Genomic DNA, 25,539 nt, shown 5'->3' with positions numbered 1-25,539 from the left:
GCTATGTGACGAACCAAAAGTCTTGAAACTTCTGTACATTTTTTTTTTTGGCTGGACTTTGCAATTACATGTAAAGCTTCTCATTGAACTTTTAATCACACAAGAAATCAACCAGTGAAACTGGCATTAAAAGAAAGAGAAGGTATTTCAAAGTTTCAAACGAGAAAACTTACCTGCAATTCCCAAAACTTAGCAATCTGGTCAAGGAAATTGAACTTAATCCTTGTCTTAGCCTGAAAAGAAATCACGACCAGATTTATTACTTTGCATACCTTGCCAGATCATACCAAACACTATGCATTGGGCATAATTCTGTTCCTTTATGATTTCAAATTGGACAGTATTTGTTTTCAAACCTGCAACTTGCATGTAAACAGTTGGATATGGGATTAAGTTCCAATATACTTCCTTGTGTGACCTACTTTCACAAATCAAATGACGATTGTAGACATTATTCCAACTGCCCATTTGTCTTGACAAGTACAGAAAACAGGAGTCTAAATACAAAATTTCCTAAGTAACAGACAAGGCAATAAAGAGTGTCCCTCAAATAGCATGATGCACACAAAAAACAGACCATGATAATGTTTATTTAAGGCATATGTCACAAAGTGCAAACGTGCACTGGTACATGTCCAAGAAACAGTCATGTACTATTATGCCTGGGGTCAGGTCATGATACCTTTTACCGTTGTTATGGCTGTCCAGCTGTATGCAAATATCACAGGACGATCACCTAAAACACTTCAAACTTCACATAATAAGAATAAGATGCATTCTTTCACGTTTAATTTCATGCACTTTCTTTAACCTTTTATGCATGGTACAAAAAAATCAAATCATAATGATTACAATAACCAAGCTTTGAAATAGGCTTATACAATAACAAAAAAATCCTAATTTAATATCAATAATTTTCATGGAAAAAAATTCGAAAGGTTTGTGTATATCAAATATGTCTCACTGAAATGTTCTGTGATCGCAATATCATTGCAGGTACAAAAGAATAATCAGTACATGAACACTGTCTGATTGAACATCTCTTTCATGTGGATCTACATTTCAAAAGGAACATAATTTTTACATTTTTGAAACATATTATAGAAAATAGCATACATTGCAAAACACTGTAGCTTTCAGCTTACCTCAAGCTCATTGAGTCTTTGGATTCTGGGCGTAAATTTAAAGGTTTCAACATTCACAGCAAATGGAGGTTGCCAATCCTGCAACAACAAAAAATAATGGAGAAAATGTTCTCAGACTCCTTATGATAAATATGTACACTACAATTACAGTCACTTTCTTCAATTTTTCAGCAAAAAACGAACAAAACATATGCAGTTCTCTGGTAGGGTGCCTTTTTCTATGGATTTATGAAATTTTTCCCTTCCATACATTTCTGCCTGTACAAAATGGGTAACAAACTATCCCATAATACTTGACACAGACATCATGGCTGCCATATTACATCGTACATGTATACATTATAGAGGGATATGGCTGAACAGTATTTACATCTGGTCTTGGATTTCCTCTTCAACAACCACATTTTTGTAGGCCTTCAGGGTTGAAATTTTCATTTCAATGGAACACTCAAAATGTTTCTTAATTCCTATCATGTTTTAGCATCAAGGTTCGGCTTTTCAAAAGATGGTATTTCAGAAACTGAAATTCTAAGTTACAATTTTTGGATGATTTTAGAACCTTTCAACACAGCACAGTGCACGGAGACAGCATTTTCATTTAACTAGTAAGTTAGTTTTTACTCCACAATCCTTTGACACGAAAGAAACGTTTTGACAAAAACTCTGACATTTGAAGTGGGCCCTCCCAATTTGTATATATAGTTTCCCATGGCAAAAAGGCTGCCTCTGAAAACGATGAGCTAATCTTAATAATGGCTACCTTTCAAAACATCATGAGCAAAGAGACATAATACATGACCAACATAAAACTTTTTCACAAACATGGAAGTAGAAAAAATCCTTCCCAACTTTACAAAATTTCCCTGAAAAAATTACAGGTAGAAATAACACCTAATTTCGACAACGATACTTTATTTTGCCTCCAGAAATAATTTCTAATCTTTAGTTATTTTAACTGTCTAGATGTCTGACCGCTTGCAAAATAACACTTTATACAAAGAGAATCCCACCTTGGCGGAGATGTTAGAAAGGACAGAAAATACAAGATTTGATTTTTCCTGTATTAATCAAGAAAAAAGAATAGAATTAAAATAGTACATTGGTCTTCTTATTAATGTTAACGATAGATGTACTGGGTGCTATTATTGTTAGTCAGCAATTTGAAAATTCCACATTTTTTCAGGGTGGATACTGCCTCTGAATTATATTTATAATTTATTTAAAGGTACCCTTGAGCAAGTCAACATTGCCAGTATAGGTCTAGATTTGGACTTAAGCAGGCCATTTTAGAATGTTAGGAAAAAATGGGTAGGTTACACGTGGAACTGGATTTGCAGAGACGTCACACAGTTGAAAATGTTACAAAACTGATTGCAATAAGCCATCGTGTCGGGCAAACGTCCTAAGAGCAGTTAGTCAGCACTTGGATTGGAAGTACAAAAAATTCGGTTCTAAACCGGGTTGCTGTCGTTTCCGTAAAACAGTATACAAGGAATATGTAAATGTCCATGTTTTTTTCATCCTTTCGAACCTGAGTGACGAAAAATTGACCGTTTGCCATGATAAAACACGTCACTTAGTAATTACATCGTTAAGTCTCTAGTCACCTTCCTGGGGACCGTTTCTCAGTGAACAGTGCTGGGCGTTGGTCAGCAATGCCACTTTACTCTAAAGACTCAACAAAATAAATTTTCTTAGATATCACGTACCCCTTCAAGTTTTGAGGTGTTCCGAGTGATGTGACTCAATGCTCAAGGCTAAGTACACAGCACAGCTAATGCAAAGTGGGGAGTTTTAAATCTACAGACAATGGATTCGCCATATTGACTGTCGATGGTTACTCGACTAGCATGTGCTCCACTTGCCGAGTATGACCGTACGAGCTCTTGACAGTTTGAATTTAAAATGTATGTTGAGGGGATACAATAGACAGTAAGTTAGAGTTATCTTGCTCTTACCGGCGGTGGTATTATTTTGCAAATGCCTGCCTTCTCCGCGACAGGTCTGATCTTATTGATGTAACCTAGTGGGTCCGCAAACTCCTCCTCGGTCGGCTCGAAAACTGGTGCTTCAGGGGGAGGCACAAAGTCATCCTCCAAATCAGCCATCCTTTTAAGAACGAATCAGGAATAATTGTGGCACAAAAGCGAAGTAAACTTCCAGTGTATCCTAACACAGGCCTAAATTTTGTCTCCAAACAACGACGCCATTTTGTAATTCTTGGCTTGCATGTACAGCCTACTCACAGCTTATTGATATGAAAGAGCGCAAAATATAGAACATATCTATAAGTCAGAAATGACTCACTATAACCCCTTCTACCACTGAAATTACCGTAAAATACTTTAAGAGTAAGAAACAAAGCAAAACAGGTATTAATTTGTTATCTTGAATTGAAAATATCAACTGAGTGTGAATTGGTGAAAGGATATATTATGTGGGAAACTGTGAATCGCCAAAGGTCAACTTGGTCAGAATTTTTAAAAGTATGTCACGTGACAGCAATGTGTTGGTTCCTCTGCACGTCCGAAATTCCTGAATGATATAATTTTTTTTCGACAATTCAAACAATTTTCCCTTTAATTTTCCATATTTTATACGCGTGCTTAAAAATAATGGTATATTGTGTTTGTCTGAAAGGCATCGTCATTTATCCAAAATATCATTAAAATTATTGTTTATAACTCAAAAAATTGAACTTAGGTGCAATTGTTTTTTCTTTCACGTAAGTTCTTTATATAAATTTATAAAACTGTTATGACCACAGCATCCATTCTTCAATCAAACAGGATTGGAGTAGTTTTCTTCTCGCAGTATGTGCGCAACCTTGCAGACGATTTGTAAAAACTTTGACATTACCGTTAACCAATCAGAATGCACGATACATCATGTAGTTCTGGGTTGCTGACAGCGGGGAATTCAAAATGGCGTCGCAAAGTCCTCACAGGTAAGCAATGCGCGATATTTTTTCTTTCTACTGTGATTCACATGTCTGAATAGGGTTGTTTGAAATCACATTTAATGAAGAATAATATTCTTTATCAAACAGTAAAGAATAAAGTTAAATTTTCAAATTATTATCACATTTTAGCAAATGCCAAACAGTTGAAGCATTGCTGAGTGTAGAAGTTAAACTTGCACAGCCGCCGTGAGTCGATGTGTCCTGACTTGCTTTTCGTAAAAGGGGCAATTCTAAATTTCTGAATCACAGCACATTTTCACCCTACTCTCTCAAAATATATCTAGTATGTCCGAAATTCCGTTTAATCGTGTTGCCACATCGTTTCGTTTCAAAATTGTGTTGATAGGAATGAAGTGAATCGTACTTGAGAACCTCTTTACAAATGAATGAGGCTATCTCTAGCCTCAGCAAAGTGGTTTTACCAACAGGTTATCGTAAAGTTGCTTGGATAGTCGTTCCGAGGCGGGCGGCCGCAGGTCGCCGTTTACTTTGTTTTACGTTTTACGTTTGTTTTTTCCAAGTAAACGGCGACCTGCGGCCGCCCGCCTCGGAACGACTATCCAAGCAACTTTACGATAACCTGTGGTTTTACCAAAGTGTGATTGCAGCGGGCCTCTTTAGTGCCTATGCATAAAAAGTCCAGCAAAGCCGTTTCCCTCTAATTATCGACGGTCCTGCTTACAGGACTGTAATTTGACGGTTCGACCCAGTTGCTTATCCGTTGTACTACTTGTGAGATCAATACCATAAAACTTCTCAGCGCAATCACTGTAAATATTGTGTTGCACTTGTAAGGTGTAGTCCTTGATGATTCACACAAAAGGATGCAAGACTGAAAAGAGGATTGACAAGAATTGATAAGATACTGTATTTGTGGAGTGGCTGTAATTGTGTATCTAAATCTATTGATACATACTAGTTACCACAATTGTTACCCGGTAGTTTGAATTGCGTTGCTGGGGTAGAATGCAGTTTCTGCAGGCTGCAAGTACGTTCATCAACTATCCAGTTCTACCTAAACTAAATAAACAGTGCCTATGACTAAGTAGGCCTAATCTAAAGTTTTGTTCGCTACTTCAAATTCATATTCATATTTCATCTCTAAGGTAGGATTGCTACACCTTAGGGAAATTATATCACTTCACCATCCTCAAACCCCCCATATCTGGAAATAGAGTAGACATTTTAAAAATGGAAAGTTTTACCATAAACAGATTGCACTTACCAGGGGGAAAGTCAAATTCTCACCTTCATTTGTTGATCAAGCCCTGTCCAGATCTCTGTGTCAGACCCTCTAATTAATGGTAATGGTACATAACCTAACCAACCACCTTGACTAAAGATATCAGAAGCACTGAATCGCACAATTGAACATCTGAGGATTTTTTCTCTGAGACCAATTTGAAGAATGTCATCAATATAGCAGATTCAGATCAGGCAGTCAACAGCAGTCCCAGTGCAGTAATTAGTACAACTGCTAAGGAACCATGATTGAATAAGAAATATTTTGGCAGTTGTTTCAATCATTGTCAAAAGTTACATAGTATAAAAATGAAATCTCACTCTTGTAATCCGCATCTGATCAGAAACATGACTTGCAATATTGTCTTGGAAATGGGAATTTTACATCTCAGTTTGTGAAGTAGCCATCAAAAGTGTGTTAATAATTCCTACATGGTCCAGGGATTTGATGTCTATAATATGACTTACAATAAGATTAAATTCCATAAATAATTGTCAGTAACAGGCCAGAAGACATAGTCATTGTAGGCATTTTAGAGACTCCAAAGTGTTTAATCTCTCTTTTTTAATTTTCATATTTTAGGAAGGGGAGCATTGATATGAACTCGGCTAGTATTTTCCTTCCTTCATAAACTAACTTGTACAAACTTGCTATTACTTGACATGACCAGCCTGTACCAGAACCAATCAACACTGATTCCAATATAATTCAGGGAGGGATATATGTTTATGGATTATGGATGTCAGTCTACTCCACATGAAACACAAAGTGTGATAGATAATGGGTATGTTTCTTTTTTGATATTTTCAATATTCATTTGAAATCAATTAGGTCCCATGGATTCAGTCCAGATAAGTCCGGTAATGCCCACTCTCCACCAGCATCACCCGTGATTGGTGGATCTCCGTCAAGGCGAACACCTGCAAGACGAGCATTCCTTGACAGTGATGATGATGATGGACACATTCCAATCCCTTCTGTGAACCAAAGACTTGGATACCTGAGGCCATCACGTGAACTTTTGGAATATTACAGGAAAAAGATTGCAGAATTTGATGGTGAACATGAAGAAATGCTCAATAAGTTGGATAATTACAAAATGACATATGAACAGCAGGTATCTATACCATGACCATGTCAATAGTGTGATCATTTTTTAGCTTTAATTTTATACTATAGTGCTTATACACCGAATCTATGACATTGTTAACAATATTATCATCTAAAAGATTTTTCTCCATACTTAAGTTGGAATCGCTCTGTACCCCAATGAACCCTTGTTTCCTCATTTGCCTCCAAAGAGTTGCAACTCTACCAGAGAAAACTATGGGGCTGTGTGTCATTCTGCGTTTGAAAGTATGACATCGAACATGACATACACATGGTACAGTGTTTAAATAAAATCTTACCGATACCTAAGTATCATGTGTTTTTTTTTAAATAAGAAGCAGTGCTTTTACCCTAAAACCATGCTGTAGATGTTGCCCCAAACCATGTCATGTCACATGCGATCAGTGACTGATGAAGTTAATCACACTGTCATTACAGCACAAGTCACAGTGGGAAATCAGACAAAGAGAAGAGGAAATTACAGAGTTACAGAAAGCACTCAGTGATATGCAAGTGTATCTCTTTCAAGAGAGAGAGCATGTACTTCGATTGTATGCAGAAAATGACAGACTGAAAATCCGGGAGCTTGAAGACCGCAAAAAAATTCAACATCTTCTGGCTCTAGCAGGAAGCACCGACAGTGAAGTCACATACTTTCACAAAGAGCCACCTGCTAAAGCTGTAATAGCTCAAAGACATCCAACCAAAAAACACCCATTTTCTAACGGTTAGTGTTTTATACAGTCCTATCATGTTATTGTGTGCAACCTTCCTCAGTAAAGAATACAAAACATTAACCCTTTACCTACCAGACAGTATCACTTCCCCATTTGCCAAGTCAGTAAAAAGTAGTATTGAGCCAAAACTATGTATTTTCACCCACTTGGCTTGGTATGTTATAGCAGCTTTAGTCCATTAAAATCATGTTAACAGTATCTCTGTTTTTAGGGACCACCAAATCTTCAAGTCTTTGTTAAAATGCACTATATGGGACATGTTTTGCTTCACTAGTTTTAACAAACTTGACCTGATGGTGAAATATGATCTTGGCAAGAAAAGGGTTAATCATGACTTCCAGAAAGGTCAAAAGAGTCAATCATGTCATTACAGATGAGAAATCTCCCCAAACACAAGCGGGGCCTTCTTTGTGTAGGGATTGTCTCAGGGGACAAGACAGTTGTTAGAAAAGATCCTGATAAAGGTGCCAAAAGGTTTGAAATAGTTGCATAATGGCATACAAATTAACTTTTCACTCCAAAATTTTTTGTAGCAGTCCTGACAAAATCAATTGTCCACTCTTGCCATAAAGCTAAAACAATAAAAGGGTTGAAAGAAATATGTAAGATACAAAACAGCAAAGTTGTTGACATGCAGCAAATATGGAATGTGCAATGGTTCTACTCCGGAATAAAAAGGACGCGATGCGTACGCCTTTTTACATACTTAGTATGCCCAGATAATCACGTGATGCCGATACAAACAAACCCACATGTGTACTGAACGCGTATGGAAATACACGTACGTCTGTGCGCGTTTGCACACATGGCTTTGTTTGTACCGTGGTCGATTCGAATTCCGGGTTTGGCCTATTGCCAGAACACATAGTGATTATTAATATTACATTAGTAATTATATGAGTGTGTCAAAATGGCATGCATCATTCTAATTGGACGAGATCATGCCAGTTGTGATAACGCTGTTCCGGGGCATCATTTTACAAGTCAAACGCCGTACGCAAAACACAGATGCCTTGTAATTATGGCACTGTGTATTGTGTACGGCGATTTGACATCGTCAGTTTGAGGCTATACCACTTGTAAAATGTGCCCAAGAGCTAGAAACATGCCCCTCAACAAGCCTAGAAAGTTTACGCTGAAATACAAGTAGACTAAAAGATTCAGTCGTGTGCGGGCACTCCGGCGCACTGCGACCTACGACCATTTACTACAACTGAAGGCACACTGTTGAGATCCTGTTCTCCAACAAAATTTTAAAGGGTCGTAGGTCCCATGACTGAATTTTTCAGTCAAAAATACAAGGCGGTTTGCATTACATTGAAAATTTGGAGTTACATCAAATTTGATGATTTAAAACTTGGAGATTGTTTGTAATGCAGCATGAACTTTTAACATGGTGGTTGTTGAACAGCATGCTTAAACATTGAGCATGCTTTTCACAATGTTAAATGTGTTACTTTTCCCATCATCTGAAGGACTGCCACTGTCATGGCAAAGTACATATGTATGATGAATCCCAATCCAATTTTTACAATGCTTGGTCCAGGTCACTGAATGTTTATTCAACCATGTACCCGCACACAGTTTCAAAAACTGCACTTTTCCTTTTCAGTTGCGAAAACAAAGAAGAATAGAAAGGCACTTCAAAAACATCAGAAACACTCATTCTGATATAATTTGATAGCAATAACCCCTCCACAGGTAACTGTGATATTGCAGCAGAGCTGTGGCTTATCGATCATGCTCGGGTCAAGGGTCATCACCACAGAACTGCTGCGAGCCACCTCATACTTTTTTTGTAGTTTGCTACAACACTGATCGGTGTCACTGATTTAGCTCACAAAATAATGAAATAGGTTAATCTTTGAGTAAATCAATCTGTACCTACTTTATCACTGACAATCTTCAACTCATCTCTTACTCCTGCTGACTATTTTGACAGTGACAACATGTATTTTCAACCTTTATTCCGAGAGCCGTTGACAGTTTCTGTTCGCATTTGAACATTTGACCTCCAACATATTCAATACGTTTTACGCAAGAGGGCAAATGGTGGGCATAAATCGTCCACGGCTCACGGGAAAATGGTTGAAAATACATGTTCTTATCGTCAAGGTATCTAGCAGGAGTAAAGAATGAGTCATAAATAGTCAATAATAAAGTGGATACAAGTTGACTTATTCAAAGACTAATATATTTCATTATTTTGCGAGCTAAATCAGCAACAACGATCAATGTCTTAGTAAACTACCAAAAAAGTCTATTGGTTGGTTTGTAGTGGTTTTGTGGCGATGACCCTTGACCCGAGCGTGATCGATAAGCCACAGCACCACTGCAATATCACAGCTACTCCACAGGCAGGTATAAACTGTATGTATGTATAATTCATTCTATAGCTCTTGCTTAGCAGCTTGTTGTATATTATATTCTGCATTGTACATAAATCTCATATATACTTACCTGCAGTTGGGGTTATTGCCTAGTTAGAATTGTAGGAGTGTGATTGTTCTATCTTATGATTATAAACATTCATAAAAAACACTATAAATGTCACAGTTGTTGAGGTTTGAATTTTTTTTTTCTAAATGTCATTAGCACTATCAATTGAGAAACTATTCCAGAAGAAACACTGTGATATAACAAATACATAAGATGTAGTATGAAATATGCTTTCTTGTCTGTTAGATGATCTTTTATTCTTTTTTTAATCTTTTGTTGCAGGAGGTGATGACCTTGCCTACAATTTAAAGTCACAGGGTGTGAGGAAAGACAGTAACATAGAAAAGGCAGCATTGAGGAGTAAAGGTACATTTACAAGCAAATTTTATAGGCAGTTACAGCTTCCATAGTGTTTTGAGTTTGTTCAATTTCCTCTTGCAGTTCACTTTGTTGGCAACATAGACAAGAAAACTATGAGGGACTGCATTTGGTATTGCGTAAGATATTGTTCTGATGTCCATGATTACTGTGAATGATTCAGTCCCCAAAAACAACATAATCTCTTTTGATATGGAAGGAAAATAAAATTCTTAGGACAAAATCCTGCTGTTGCTATAGTTACAAGTGATAATAATGATCATTGCATGTATGACTAGTGTGTCAAATAATTGTTGCTGTTAACTTCTACATAGTAAAGACAACTCCTGCATCCCCTGGGAAATCTGCCCTGCAGTACAGCAGAGATAATGAGACTTTGGTGCTACAAGTAGAAGCACTGCAAGCCCAACTTGAAGAACAGACAAAACTTGCCAAAGAACAGGTGGATGCACTCCTAGAAGACAGAAGAGTGCGAATGGAAGAGATGCAAACAATAACTGAAAGGGACAGAGACAAGATACAGACATTGACAGATAAGTAGGTTAAATTTGATCTTTCTGACAAAGTTACTGAGATTGACAATTTAAGTTGTTTTATAAACTGAGCTAGAAAACAATGATTCAAACTCAGTTAGTCCTGGATGTCTTTTCAGTTGAATACATATGGCATGGAAGCTATTAGGATTAGTCTGTGCCAGCTGTCTGTCTGTCAGTCTCTATTTTGGATATGTTTCTACTGGTATGAATGTACCATTATGTACTGTATGAATGAATGAATGAATGTATGAATGAATGAATGAATGTGTGTGTGTGCATGTATGCATGTAGCAAAAACTTGAGAAATGTTGCATGAATTGCATTAGAATCTGTTATTGTGTATGCATAGGATGTTCAAATGATCATGTTAGTTCCAGATCTATGGGAATGAGATAAATAAGGCAAACTGATAAAAAACCCAGAAACCTTTAGAATTACTGATACCTGTGTGCCTAGGGTAACATTAATGCAGTCTACAGCTTTTCATTCCGTTTAGTGATTTTTTTGTGGGTTTTTTAATCATTTTTTTCATTCCTCAGTGCTTTATAGGCAATTTAACTCATCAGAAAGTTTCTCTCATCAGAAAGTATTGTCTCATGTCCTTGAAATATGATTAAATAAAACATGTTTCAGTGTTTTGCTGAAATAAAATATGGTTAGGATTTTGTCTCCAAGAGAGAAAAGTATTTACAGTGATTTCCATTGTAACTTCAATGTAACCGTCTCAACCAGTGACAAAGAGCAATCAATGGTTCCAGAAATCTTTGCAACATTTTGCAAATATTTTCAGGAAATGGCTTCATACAATGGGAATCTGAATTACATATAGTCATACTTGGTATATTCTGATTATCATTGTATCAGTATGTGTGCCTCGTACATGTTTTAACTCTACATAGTTTCTTTCTGCTTCTTAATTTCTGTAACTCCATTCAGTGTCTTTTAAGTAAATCAAATTTTTGTACCACTTAATAGGTTACACAAAACTCAAGACTTGTTGTATGACAGTACCAAGGACTACCTAGAATTGAAATATGAAAATAGAGCAGATGAAAGGGTTTGGATGAGTGAGAAAGACAGACTACTTCAAGAACTTGACAAAGCCAAAGAACAATTGAACCTCTCCAAGGATGAAGTTATTAATATTTCTGAAGATGTCTTGGAGCAAAGACATGAACAGCAGAGAGAAATTGAAGTAAGTTGCCATTTCTGTTCCTCTGCAACTTACGGAATCGCCAAAAAAAAAAGAAAGAGCTGTCTTGCATGCCATCTTTTTGAATTCCAATGTATACTTGCTGGTACCATTGTCTAAAACGGATGTTGTTGGAGGGTTTCACAGTATAACTGTATAGCAGATTTTTTTTTTATTCTGAAGCACTATGGTATGTAAGCAAAGTTTAATTATACCTTTGTCCTCTACAGGTCCTCGAAAATAAATTTCAACAGTCTCAGAAGATGACTGACATGTACAGAGAACAGGTAATCAAATTGGAAGATGAACTGTCTAGAATCAAAGAACATGATGATGTCAGCAAAGAAATTTTCAAGGTTTGTGGAAATCATGGGCAGTATGGGAACTTTCACGTTGATTTTGTTAATTTACAGCTGTCATTCTTATCCCAGTCCCTATTAAAACAGGGAAGGTACAGTGTTACACAAAAATCAGTGACATGGTGTTTTCTCTGTGACAGCTGTACAGGACAGTAAAATTTGGCTGTTATACATGATATTTCAGTTTTGACCCGCAATTTTACCTTTGGCAACGAGCAAGCTGCTCTGCAATGAACAACCTGTAGTTACATGGCAAACCAAGTCAAGTATATGCCAAGGTTGATAGGTACATAGCATGTCAACTTAAGTGAAAAAACATGAGTTTGTCTGTACAACAAATATAAACTGACAGTACGAAACACTTGTAGCTAGTCATTCATATGTGTATAAAAAACACACATGACAACATAGTTTAACATTAGTTGTATGTACAGCATCTAGTTTTGAGTACTTTTTATATCTGACAGATACCAATTACAGTAATATTAGGGTAGCAGTTATGACAAATACAACAATTAATCAACAATTACAACATCAGCATAGCCATTAGCACCGTATTTAAAATTGTCTTGATTGTATGATGATTCAATGTTTCTTTTTGTTGTGATCAAAATATAAACAGGAACGCACTTCTAAAATGGGAAAGAGGTTGGCTTTGATGAACCAACGCTATGAAGCCCTGGAAACAAGGCGAAATCTTGAAGTTGAAGGATTCAAAACAGACATCAAGACTCTCCGTAACAGACTCAAAGAGGTGGAGAGGCAGTTGTATAGGGTAAACCATTTTTTGTATCATTTTTACCTTCTCGTGTCTATTTATAGACAGAGAAGGTATTAGAGTTGAAAACCAATATGCTGCTGTCAAGAACTTCCGTCTGTCAAGACTTCCGTCTGTCAAGATCCGTTGACGTGATGCCATTGTGATGGGTGATATCATAAACTGGTGGGTGTTCATGGCTCAGGTTGAGGTGTGGGAGAACGATTTTGAGCTATGACAAAAATCAAAGGGACTTAGCGGCATAGCCACAGTGTTAAGCCTTTCTCCAAGGTTTCTTAGTTGACTACAATCTATTAGACTACTGAGCTGACGTTAGGGGTACTCACTTTGTGTTTGCTCACTCTGTGAGCGCTAGTGTTTGGTACTGAGTTGCGTGGATATCCCCTCATGGCCTCACGTGATCTGGGCCTGTTGCATAATCTGCAGAGATGATCATATATGCCTCCGAGTCTGAAAACTGTCATTGTGTAAGCCTGTCGGCATTTTCCTTGCATTTTTTCTCATTTAATTTTGCAAAATATCGGCGAGTACCTCAATATTTCAAGATAACCCTTTCTTCCCAATCGTTTCCTGGAGTTTCAGAGTCATATGAACGAAAATGAGTGAAATTTTAGACAGGAAAATCGGACGTCGGCCATGTTCAATGTTTACAGTACAATCAGAAGTTTACGTGGAGGAATTAACCAACAAACACAGGAGTGTTCATGATGCCCGCCCTCTAGAGGTAGACCCTCCTATATGAAGTACCACATTTGATGCTTGTGGAAAGCTTGACCACACAATGGAGCATTTAAACTTTTAGAAAATGACAAACTGAATAAGAAGGTATTCAGAAAATGTCAAATACTGAGGAAAAATGCGCAAATATTCAAAATAAACAGGTTAACTGATTGGTCAGCTATAAAAAACAATGAAAATGTTTATGATCAAAAGTTTTTGAGATGCGCACATTTTAACAAATACAGAAATTATTAACATTATAAATATAAGACCAAACTATTTTTTCAGGGATGGGACAGGTTGGAAATGAGGGGTGAGAGACAAAGGCACTCCTATTGCTGCATGTGGATGCAGCCACACCATTTCATTTACAGCATACTTATTCACTGTGTTGTGTTCAAGTTCCATATTGTACTGACTGTCATACAAGGATAACATAAGCAAATCAAATCAAATTAGAAAAGGATCGATGCTGTTGTGTGGATTTTGCTGAACATGGCTGATATTTTGCCCTATATATTTGGTATCCAGCAAAGGCATATTTTGATGTAAAGTCAAAATTAACACTACATTGCTGACAATATATTTTACCGTTTCTGCATGAATTTTTCTTTTTTAAATTATAGTATATTAGTACTTCAAACAGATTAACAGTTATCGTGATGTCAACCCATAATTTTACATCACAAAGACTGTATTCTGCCAATTTTTTTTGTTTTTCAGTCATTTTATAAATTTTGCACTGCACAAGATGATTGAACAAATTGCAATGTTTGAATTTGTAAACTCAAAGAATAAAAATCCTTTGGTCACAAATTAAATTATTTTTTTGAAAAGAAATTTACTCTTAAAACAAGATTTACTCTTACACTTTTAGCATATATTCTTTACACGGTCATGTATTTCAAGGAAAATATGCCTATTAAAAACAGTAATTTCTTCACTTATTCATTTTTTTTCAATACTATGACAATTATCAGCCATGAGGTTATACAAACACAAGACCAGATAGGTGTTTTTCATCATTTCCACAGGACTCTTTGGAAAATCCATTAAAAACAGTTAAAAGTGACTGGAAATGATCACTTGGTATACATTTAATTTACAGATGCCAGGTTGTGTATTTCACATGCACTCAGGTCAGTAAGGAAGTGCGTCATTACTATTTTGGACTGTTAATTCTTATTTCTGAATTGTTTAACTTTTTTCCGCATTGAACTATCTATCTTTAGGCAGTTTATACTGTAGCTTAGAATTTTTTGATTGATGTATTTAATCATCTTTTGGGTTCTTTGGGTCCATATCCCACCTCATGCCCCTACATCATCAACTATTTACCAACAACTCCATGCCAACAACCAATTACCTGACCTGGCCACACATTAGAGAAGGTACAGCGTCATTGACGGTATTTTTTTTGAAATGTTATATTCTTGTTCAACTGTAAAACCTGGTTGTTTTATGTTATGACCATAACTACAAATTTCACTGTTTGCACGAAGTCATACATTCACCCATACACAAGAAACACAAACAAAGACGTGTCTATGTTTGTGTACATGTATGATACACATACAATACACAAGGTAACATGTGTAGCATAAATTTAACCACATATCCAAATCACAAAAACCCAGCAACTCACTGACATGCTATGTTCCTTGAATTCATCACTGATACCAATTTTCTATCTGAACTGTAATATCATTGATACAGGTAACAGTTGGCATTGGTGAAGGGGATGATATTGCCATTTTACAAGATATCAAACGCACAGCAAGGAGATCTAAGAAGATGCAAGGCGAGCTGCAGAATCTGAAAGCCAAGATCTATGGTATTGAAAATGACCTCAGACATCTGTGAAAATGGCAGTACACGCAGCCTTAAAGATACCAGCTTCACTGTAAACACTGTAGAGTGACCATGCTCTAAAGCAACCACTGATGTGATTTATCATAAGATGAGTTCTGTACATATGGTAGCACTCTGATTTAGAAGAAACAATGAATATTTGCACATTAATTATGACATGATTCCTGATCACTGACTAGATGTAATTTCCATATGCAGAAAGACAGTTCTTGGAGGGCTGGTGTTTCAACAAATCTTTGTAAAGTATTCTGATTGTAAAACATCAGATTTTGTAACGCTTAAAGTGGCATTGTTTTTTTTGTAACAATTTTAAAACCAGTTAAAAGTAATACCAACAATTAATAATTTACAGTGTAATTATACCCCAATCACCTGAATGAACACAACAACTCTGGCATTTTCAGAGAATTTGCAATTTGATGGCCCAGGAATTTAACTTCCAAAGATCAAGCATTAAGAGAAAAGTTATCAATCAGACCAGTAACAACCTTTTGACTGCATCTGTTCAAATTTGAAATAGAGAGTAAACATTATATCCTAAGAGTGGCACCCAGAAACCATCCCTGGTCTTTTTTTTTGTCAATATTGAATTTTGACTGTTTGCTTTGAAAGAGTATTTTAAAAAGGTTACAAAAAAGAGGGTGTTACTTTACCAAGTTACATACTTAATATGGTACACCTATTGTTCTACCGGTATGTATAGAACAACATATCTAATTCACACGGTGCAACTTTTTGTTTTCATTTAAACTTTTTAATTTGTAAAAAATAACTTTCAACTTAAAGATCCATTAGCTGTAACTTTGGTAATTTTTTTATTTTGTTTGTTCTGTGTGTCATCTGCAGTTTCTGGTTTGAATCCCTGAACCATGGAGAAATTCCTAATATTTAGCTCATAAATATACCCTATATGAGTATAATCTGCATTGTTATTGTTGAACTTTTGTATTCAGGTCCAGACTAGAATACATTTATCAACAATAACAATAGTCATTTCATATACACAGGCTGTGTTGACAAGCAAGACCCCGTGCATTGGTCATGATGATCGGATTATAGTAAAATTCTGTAGTTGATACATTGAAACAGAGTAGTGAAAAATTAGTACAAGTTACAGCTAATGTCCCTTTAATCTCACAAGCAATTTATCACTTTAAATCAGTGGGAAATTTGCATAATTGTTTCTCTCTTTTCTCTCTTTGATATTTTGTCATCAAATCTTGGAAATCTTAATATTTCAAATATGTCTACATACACGTATGTAACGGTGTTTAAGCTGTATAAGAAAATACTTTATGGGCGATACATATTCAAATATGTCAACATTCAGCTCCACCTTTAAGTCAAGAGAATCCTCAGCCAGATTTGTTCTTCCATGATGCTCCAATATTCAGCATATTGTCAAGATTCACAAATTAGTAATGAAAGTGAAATGCTTAACATCAATATCCATACAACTTAGTTAAGTATCACTGGTTTCTTTGTAGCTACATTAAAATTTTGAAGACCAAACTAAGTTACTGATCAACACTCCATATGGACACAAACAGTCGTTTTCATTTCATTTATAAAGTTGTCATATTACTGTAAAGGGCCACTCCTTAAAATTTTGAGATAATGATTCTAAGGATTTTCAATTAATAAAATTATGAAGCAGTATACAGCAACCACTTTCATAACATACTTGTGCAGGAAAATGTTGTCTTTGGATAGACATTGTGTTATTCTTATTAAAATTAGTTCCCTTGAGAGAGAGTGCTGTCCCTATCAAAACTGAGTGATATCATGTGCACAGAATTTTGTACTTTATCCAATTTGTAATACTTATTTTGGACATGAAGGCACCCAATTTTTCATTAATGGTATATCCTACAAGTACCCAATATTGCTGTACTAAGAGTTTGTGACCCTTTTCAGAAAATATCACATGACACCAAAGTTCCCTTTATGTGCTTTGCAAAGTGTTATGTGTATTGGTAATGGGAGAACATAATTTTTTACTCACATGTTGACACACGTGGGCATATGTCGCAGCGATGTCTGTCTGTCTGTGTCTGTCTGTCTGTCTGTCTGTCTGTGTACTCAATATCTCAAAAACGGCTCGTCAGATCAGAATCAAATCTGGTACATAGATTCAGTTTGCAAATGGCAAGAACTGATTAGTTTTTGGTGGGTGTGGCTTGCTTACTTTTTGCTCATTTGCATAATTAATGATTTTAGAAAAACTGATATATATTGACAACGACTGCACACAATTTGATGAGATTCGCTACAAATGTTGATCACACCAAGATATATCAGCTTTGAAAGATATTAAGGGGTGACGTGAAAGATAATTACTTATTTCACCGTCCCTCCATGGAGGGACGGTGCTTATTTGCATGTTTAATGAAATTTCCTAATTAGGAGTATATATCTGAATTTACTCGATCAAAATTGACGGAACTTGGTATGCATATTGAAGATACTATGAATTAACCTTATTGAAAGTCATTAAGCACTTTTACTTCATGCAAATCCTAATTTGCATATTTAATGAATTTTTGAAATTAAGGATATCTATTTGAAGTTACATGACCAAAATTGATGAAACATGCCATGTACATTAAATATACTATGATAGAACATTATTAAATGTCATTCAGCATATTTACATCAGCCAATTCCTAATTTGCATATTTTATGAACTTTCCTAATTAGGGGTATTTATTTGAATTAACGAGACCAAAGTTGATGAAATTGGCTATGTACATTAAAGATACTATGATAGAACATTATTGAAAATCATTAAGCATTTGAACTTTAGCCAATTCCTTATTTGCATATTTAATGAACTTTCATAATCAGGGATATTTATCTGTATTGACTGAACAAAAGTTGACAAAACTTGCTATGTACATTAAAGATGCTACGATACGACATCATTGAAAGTCATTAAGCATTTTTACTTCATCCAGCTCCTAATTTGCATATTTAATGAATTTTTGAAATTAGGGATATATATTTGAATTTACATGACCAAAATTGATGAAACTTGGTATGTACATTAAATATACTATTATGTAGGCTAACATTATTGAAAGGCATTAAGCATTTTTGCTTCAGCCAATTCCTAATGTGTGTATTTAATTAACGTTCCTAATTAGGGATATATACTTGGATTTATTTGATCAAAGTTGGCATAACATGCTATGACATTGATGATTATACCAGGTTATACCAATATTGGAAGTCATTTCGCACTTAAGTTTTCATGTCAGCTAATTTATAGTTTGCATATCTAATGAGCTTTCAAAGTTTGGAATATATAGTTTGAAGGACTTGGCCAAAGGCAATTACACTTGCTATATAAAGTGGTGATACAATGATAGCAGTCAAAGAAATTATTTTTATTTCAGCTAATTACATATTTTAATACTTAATGACCTATAGAGTTAATCTGTGGTGAATATTGTTTATTATGTTGATCATAATACTTTCAATGAAGTTGCAAACATGTGTCAAATGTTCAAATTTACACATAACTGCAATATATAATGAACACGTGAGCATTTACAGTTCATATCTGGTTTACAAATGCTTCAGTCAGCTCAAAGCTCAAGATTCTGTCTGGTTAGGAACTTTGTTGACAAATCTTTATTTTCCGTCACTTTTATAACTTTGAAATTTTCTTCCATTGCTTCCCCATTATTTATCTCCTTCAATTCTGTGTATTATAAAAAAGTCTGTGTGCTCTCAAGGGGTCTGTGAATAATGTCAGTAAACATAATCATACATATTCCTATGCACAAGAAAGTCATGAGTCACATCGTTTGTTTATGAAAAATATAATCTTCAAGGTGACTGTTTTTTGTTAAGGCTAGTGGTAAGCAGGTACATGTTACTGGGATTCTCCAGTCATTTCATGAGGCTTTCCTTGATGTATCAAGGCAATCAGATCAAGCAGACAGCAGAAGTGTTACCAGGGTTCCCAAGTCCTTTACTAACTTTCCCAAATGTTTGCACAAACGCTCATATGGCATTACCCAGGCAAATCAAAATAGAACATAGGCATTTTTGAACTTAATTCCATCCAGTCATGACAGAATTTTACAATAATTTTGATGTAATCCTACATGTAAGAGTTGAAACTTTGGATTGTCAGTAAATTGTTAACGGATGATTGAATTTGAAAACTGATTTTAAAGAAGTATGGTACTGTACTTACTAATGGGTCTTAAGGAATGCAAACTCCAAATTTGAATATTTTATAGACATGGGTCCAAAAATCTGTTTTTATCACGCCAAAAGAAGGCAAGAGAAAATCAGTGGCTTTGTTCAAACGTGATGCACCTATAGTGTCTTGTTGTCATGATCAAAATACACATTCTGTCAGTAAGATTTACCGCCAGGCCATTGGGAATAAGAATTATGAGTATGCAGTGACATCGCCGTAGTGTCATGGTCACTCTCATCGGGCACACCCTATCTGCCAGGATGTAAATACCTCTGCCAAACTCATTTGTGTCAACAAAATGTCTTTCCTGTCTATTACAAAGTTCAGTGCCCATTGTCTCATGTATGCCACACACACACATTATTTTCTTTACCTGTCCACTCCTTGATCTATATGCAATACACTATCACATTTATAATAAGAAAATGAAATTATTGCACAATGGAAGATTAATGATTAGTATTTAGTTTTACATACTTGTAGCATGGAGGGGGAAAAAACTCATTTTCTGTTTGTGTACTGTGATCAAAAAATGTACTTCTGTATATTAGATTCAATTTATTGATATAATTTCACAATACATATTATGAGATGAGAATCAATGTACAGTATTGAATTAAATTAATTGCAAGTTATGGTTGTATGTGTAATTTTCCTTGACACTGATGATGATGAGAGTGTTTTTGACCTTGAGAAAAGGCCACTTCCCATTTCCTCAATTTGAGACCACACTGAACACTGACACCTTAAAAGATCAGTACAGAAAGACTGAAAGACTGAGAAAGAATTGTGACTAATGGTAATAGCATTACCAAGAAATGGGGAAGTGTGTTGTATTAAATCTTTGTGTTGTCAATACTCAACTGACAATGCAGCGGCTTTCTTGTAGACTGAAAGGTAGACCTGACTTGTACGGAATGAACATGGACTAGGATCTGTATCTCAACATTTCGTCAAGATTTATTATGTCTTCAAAAAGTATTGAAAAAGCCCACTTGCCAGTTTATGTCCTACACAAATACCCTGTCTGCTGGGACATACATGCCTTTGCCAATCTCATTTGTACCAACAAACCTCCTTCCTTTGTAATGCAAAGTTCAGTGCTCGTTGTCTCATGTATGCCGCACACACATTATTTCTCTCATCTGTCCACTCATTGATTTATATGCAATACATTATGATCACATTTAATAGTCGCGCCAGCGGCTTACTGACTACGCATGCGCTTATTCATAATATACTATGCGAGTAACCGGAAGTGTACCCTTCTTTCTCATTGGGCGCCGCCATGTTTGTTTTTGAGTACTCGTAAATAAACAAATACGATACAAATTATTATGATATAACATGCCTTTTATAAAATATACCTCTTTTATTAGCCAGTAAATGTTATTATATACCTTGTCGCTGATACAAGTATCGTTGATATAGATAAACGGAGAAAACTGTCGTGCATATGAACGGGGGGCATACGCAAAGAATGCTGGGATTGAATTATAGAAGAGCGCCCCCTGTGTCAATAATTAGATTCAAAAATTGCAAGTTTTAGACGGAACGCTATAGTTTTCAGCTTGCAAGTGGAAGGTGGGCAGTGCGGTTACCATTGCAATGATAATTATTGCATAATACGTCCCTTGTTTAACGCCATAGGCTGTTATCATTGTAAAAATTGCCAATTTTTGTCCAAAATTTTTACACGCTACAGAAAATCTATACCTGCCCTGCTGCAGGGTTTGACGTCGTGTAAGTACATGAACTGCTTTCATCAGAGGGAAACTGGGCATAGTTGTCATATAAACGTTTATGAAGTAACAATTACAGTTTATCATGAATCAATACTAATAACATTGCCAATCTTAACCCCTGGCGCGACAACAAGGGCTGAGCCCTATATAATATTATGAAAATGAAATTATTTCACAATGCAAGATTGATGATCAGTATTTATTTAAGTGTAATTGTGGAATAAAAGGGGGAAAAAAACTCTTTCCAATTTTCTAATGTGTTCAAAACAGGTCCTACTAAACAGTTTGATTCAATTCATTAATATTATTTCACAATACAAATTATGAGATGAGACTCTATGTATGATGTTATTGAATTAAATTAATTGCAAGTTATGGTTATATGTGTAAGTTTCCTTTACACTGACGATCAAAGAGTGTTGTGGGCCTTGAGCAAAGCCACTCCCATTTCCTCAATTGGAAACCACATTGAAAACTGACATCTACAGGAGAGACATATGTCATTTTAGGATTGTCTATTGCAAAGTTCAAGTATCCATTGTCTTTTGTAATATTTTTTTCTCCAATCTACTCGTTGATTGATATGCAATACAGTATCATATTGAATACAAAATGAAATTATTTTACAATTTAAAATTCATGTACTTTTGGTATGGAGAAAAAAAATTAAGGAATATTTTGATTAAATTTATTTATATATATTCACAATTAGAGGTTATAAATGGCAAGTGAGGGTATTTGGTTGTGGATATAAGACCTCTGTGATTAAAATTAGCATATTTGGCCGGAAGTAATCACAGAGCGAAGCAGGGTGATTCACCCAAATATGCTAATTTTATAACCTCTTTAGGATATGATACAGTTAAATACGAGTGGACAATGTCGTTATTTTATAGTACACATATTATAATACACATTACATGATGAAAATCAATGTAGAATATGATGTACGTTTGTTAAATTTCAAGTAATGCTGGTGTATTTAATTTTAGTTCTTGGCAGTGATGAGGGATTTTGTAGCTTCCTCTGGAAGGTGGACAGGACTTGTGAAGAATTAATATTGAAAGATACAAAATGGTTTAGAAACTGCATCTGAATATTTTGTTAAGGATATCATACCGGCTAATTTATGTACAATGCAAACATGAAGGGTCCTTTTCAAGATGCAATTGAACCTATACTTTCTGATACAGTCACATACGATTCAGCATTTAAACAATCGTGGTTAACAGTCATGTCTGATTTGCTATCACATTCTGTGATTGAAAAAAGGTATTATTTTGATTGAAAATGCATGTCTTAACACTGGAAAGGGTAAGTAATCTTCTGAGGGTCGTTCAGTCTCCTTTCAATCTTGCACATTATCAAACATCCACATTTACATCCTGTATTGGATTTATAATCACTTCACAGTAATAAGTTTCACTCTTCCGAGACACTGCACATCATCCTGCTATTGATAAACATCAAAATGGGAAAGGAGCAGAAAACCGAAATGGTCAGTAAAGCGACAGAGACATTTTGAAATAAATAGATCATAGAGAAACTGGTACACAGTGAATGTTACAAATTAATAATGAATGTAATAGCAAATGTATCGTTACATATTGGAGAGAGTCAAAATTCCAAGAATCGTCATGAATCAGTGACTTGAAAGATGAAGAAAATGTTCAAATGCAATATATCCCTTATCTCCATTGTTACCATAGCTGACGCTGTGTAAATCAATACCAGATAGAATTGCCAAACTTTTTTGTAGAAAGCCACATTCAACCCTGAAAGCAAGAAATGCATCTTGATGTATTATAAACAGCGATCCACAAAGAGCAACCATGTAGTGATTTTCCACTTGCAACTGACAGCTTTAGTTGATGGTAATCTTCAGAATTATGGACTCGATGCTCGTAGAAAGGTCAACAAAGATATCTGGTTATCAGGGTAATTTTGTGGAAACATAAAACATCTTGAGATGCCTATATACTTCAAAGCAAGTACAGTGTAAAAATACTGTCTGACCATGTGTAGTGGCACCATCTTAAAATTTCGTTGCAATACATTAGGGACTGGTCAGTTTCTTCGGCCTGGGGGGGGTCGGTGGATTATTTTTTGCCGACGTCAAAAAGTGGCTGACCCCCGTCTATTCCAAATTTTGAAAACAGGGTGACCCCCCCTATTCCAAATTTCTAAAACAGGGTGACCCCCCCCCCCCCCCCCCCCCGGGTGCGACAAAGGTAAAACAAAAGATGGACATAAATTATATATATATATATATATATATATATATATATATATATATATATATATATATATATATATATATATATATATATATATATATATTATATTTTACATTTTACATATATTTATATTTTAAATAGTCATTCTATGTTTTAGTGAAATTGTTGACATGTCAGTTGTAAGATAGGAATTTCAAAGTGTCAATCTTAAAGTTTAAATACAGTACATTTTGAATGAGCTGTATTTTGAATGAGCTGTGAATGTATTTCACACTTTCTCTGCTTAACCAGATGTCCTGAACTGTTGTACAGAAATGGATGTCAATCATTAATATCAAAGAGGAAAAAGCAGTGAATCAAAAACTTTGATGGGTGTTAAGACTTGCCAACCATCCAATTAAATCTACTGAGGAGCCATAGAGAGCTTTTTTAGCCAAATCTGATGTGTACAGTGTCTGAGAGGACCTTTTCTTGTGTAACATTGAAACACAGCTAATAATGACAAAAACTGCCTTTTTTAACTGTTATTTTGTTCATAAAAAAAGCATCTTTCTACAGAAAACCTATGAAACAAAGGAAAATAATTGCATCAATGAGAAGGAAAGATATCTTGTCATTTTTCTATCTCTAAAATAAGTCACTATCAAATATATATTGTGAAATATTTGTGCATGTTGCTTTCTCATACCGAATTCTCACAGAGAGAACAGAAAAGTATCAGGAATTTGTCATCCTTTTCATATGAAATGCAGATTTCATAATGGTACACTTTCACTTAGCAAACATCAAGATATCTCTGAAAGTATGGCGCCCGAAGGGCGCGCCAAAAAATATGAAACATCCTGATATCTCTGATATATATGCCTTGTATATTAAAGTCATGCACCTGAAGGGCATGCTGAAAGATGTATGATATATTAAAGTAATGAGCTCGAAGAGCACGCTGAAAAATATTGAACATACAGATATCTCTGATGTATGTATGCTTGATATGTTAAAGTTGGGCGTGCTGAAAAATATGACTGATTATTAAAGTTACGCGCCCGAAGGGCGCGCCGAAAAATACAACTGAATGATGAATTTTGTGGCTGACACTAGCATTTTAGGCAATGATGAGCCTGTGTCAAAATTCAAAAACACACTGACCCCCCCTATTGGGCATTTCAAAAACATGGTGACCCCCCCCTATCACCAAGTCAAAAACAGGGTGACCCCCCCCATGAATCCACCGCCCCCCCCCCCCAGGCTGAAGAAACTGACCAGTCCCTTATATTAAAGGTAGGGGACTCGATCCCAGGGATTGAGTTTGTTCTAGTCTGTAAAGAGGATTATGAAGGTGTGTCATAGCCTTTTGTTTTCCTTTGAAATTGTAAGCTAGTAAGTAAATTTCCTGGCAAGACAATCTGACGCCTGACCCATGCCTTAAAGTGTTTTCTGTAATTCCATAACTTACTGTTTTAATCAAAAGCTTTGACCATCTATTCATTGATGTGCATGTTTTGTTTGTCATATTCTGCGTTACTGGGATTTATTTCATGATTTCATTTCGTCATGTCACTATTTTGCTGATTATAGCCATTTGCAATTCTAGGCTTGTACATGTGAACTTGTCAGTCCTATACTCGAAGCAATTGTTAGATTATATGACTTCAATGTCAGAAAAGATTATTTCACCCAGGAGTGTGCCAAACCATGAGAAAGCTCAGTATTAAAATTTCCAAATTAGTTTGTTTTATCATCATCAACAAGCATACATAGACTCAACTGATTTTGATTACTGTGATTGATTTACAATCATGCCAATTTAATAATATTGTTAAAATATGATTTGATCTTGGAAACCCTGTGGTTCTACCCTGCATTCCAATTG

General features: G+C 35.5%; 2 protein-coding genes across 2 annotated transcripts in view; one reads left to right on the top strand and one right to left on the bottom strand.

Moving 5' to 3' along the window:
* Positions 1-3,392, bottom strand: part of LOC139135013 (lysine-specific demethylase 5A-like) — a 32,794-nt gene extending 29,402 nt beyond the window's left edge. The window contains 3 exon segments of the mRNA XM_070702174.1: positions 174-233; positions 1,146-1,223; positions 3,104-3,392. Of these exon segments, the coding sequence (XP_070558275.1) occupies positions 174-233; positions 1,146-1,223; positions 3,104-3,253 (288 nt within the window). The 5' untranslated portion in view covers positions 3,254-3,392.
* A 552-nt stretch (positions 3,393-3,944) lies between these two features.
* LOC139135008 (coiled-coil domain-containing protein 77-like) lies at positions 3,945-20,322 on the top strand. Its single transcript, XM_070702167.1, has 9 exons — positions 3,945-4,092; positions 6,182-6,467; positions 6,899-7,187; positions 9,919-10,002; positions 10,329-10,551; positions 11,526-11,745; positions 11,973-12,098; positions 12,724-12,876; positions 15,316-20,322. Exons 1-9 carry the CDS (start codon positions 4,070-4,072, stop codon positions 15,460-15,462), a joined length of 1,551 nt encoding a protein of 516 aa, XP_070558268.1. The 5' UTR covers positions 3,945-4,069; the 3' UTR covers positions 15,463-20,322.
* The last annotated feature ends 5,217 nt before the right edge of the window (positions 20,323-25,539 follow it).

Source organism: Ptychodera flava, chromosome 6 (genome assembly GCF_041260155.1).
Source record: "Ptychodera flava strain L36383 chromosome 6, AS_Pfla_20210202, whole genome shotgun sequence".
Classification (NCBI taxonomy): domain Eukaryota; kingdom Metazoa; phylum Hemichordata; class Enteropneusta; family Ptychoderidae; genus Ptychodera; species Ptychodera flava.
This window is presented reverse-complemented; position numbering and strand designations above follow the sequence as displayed.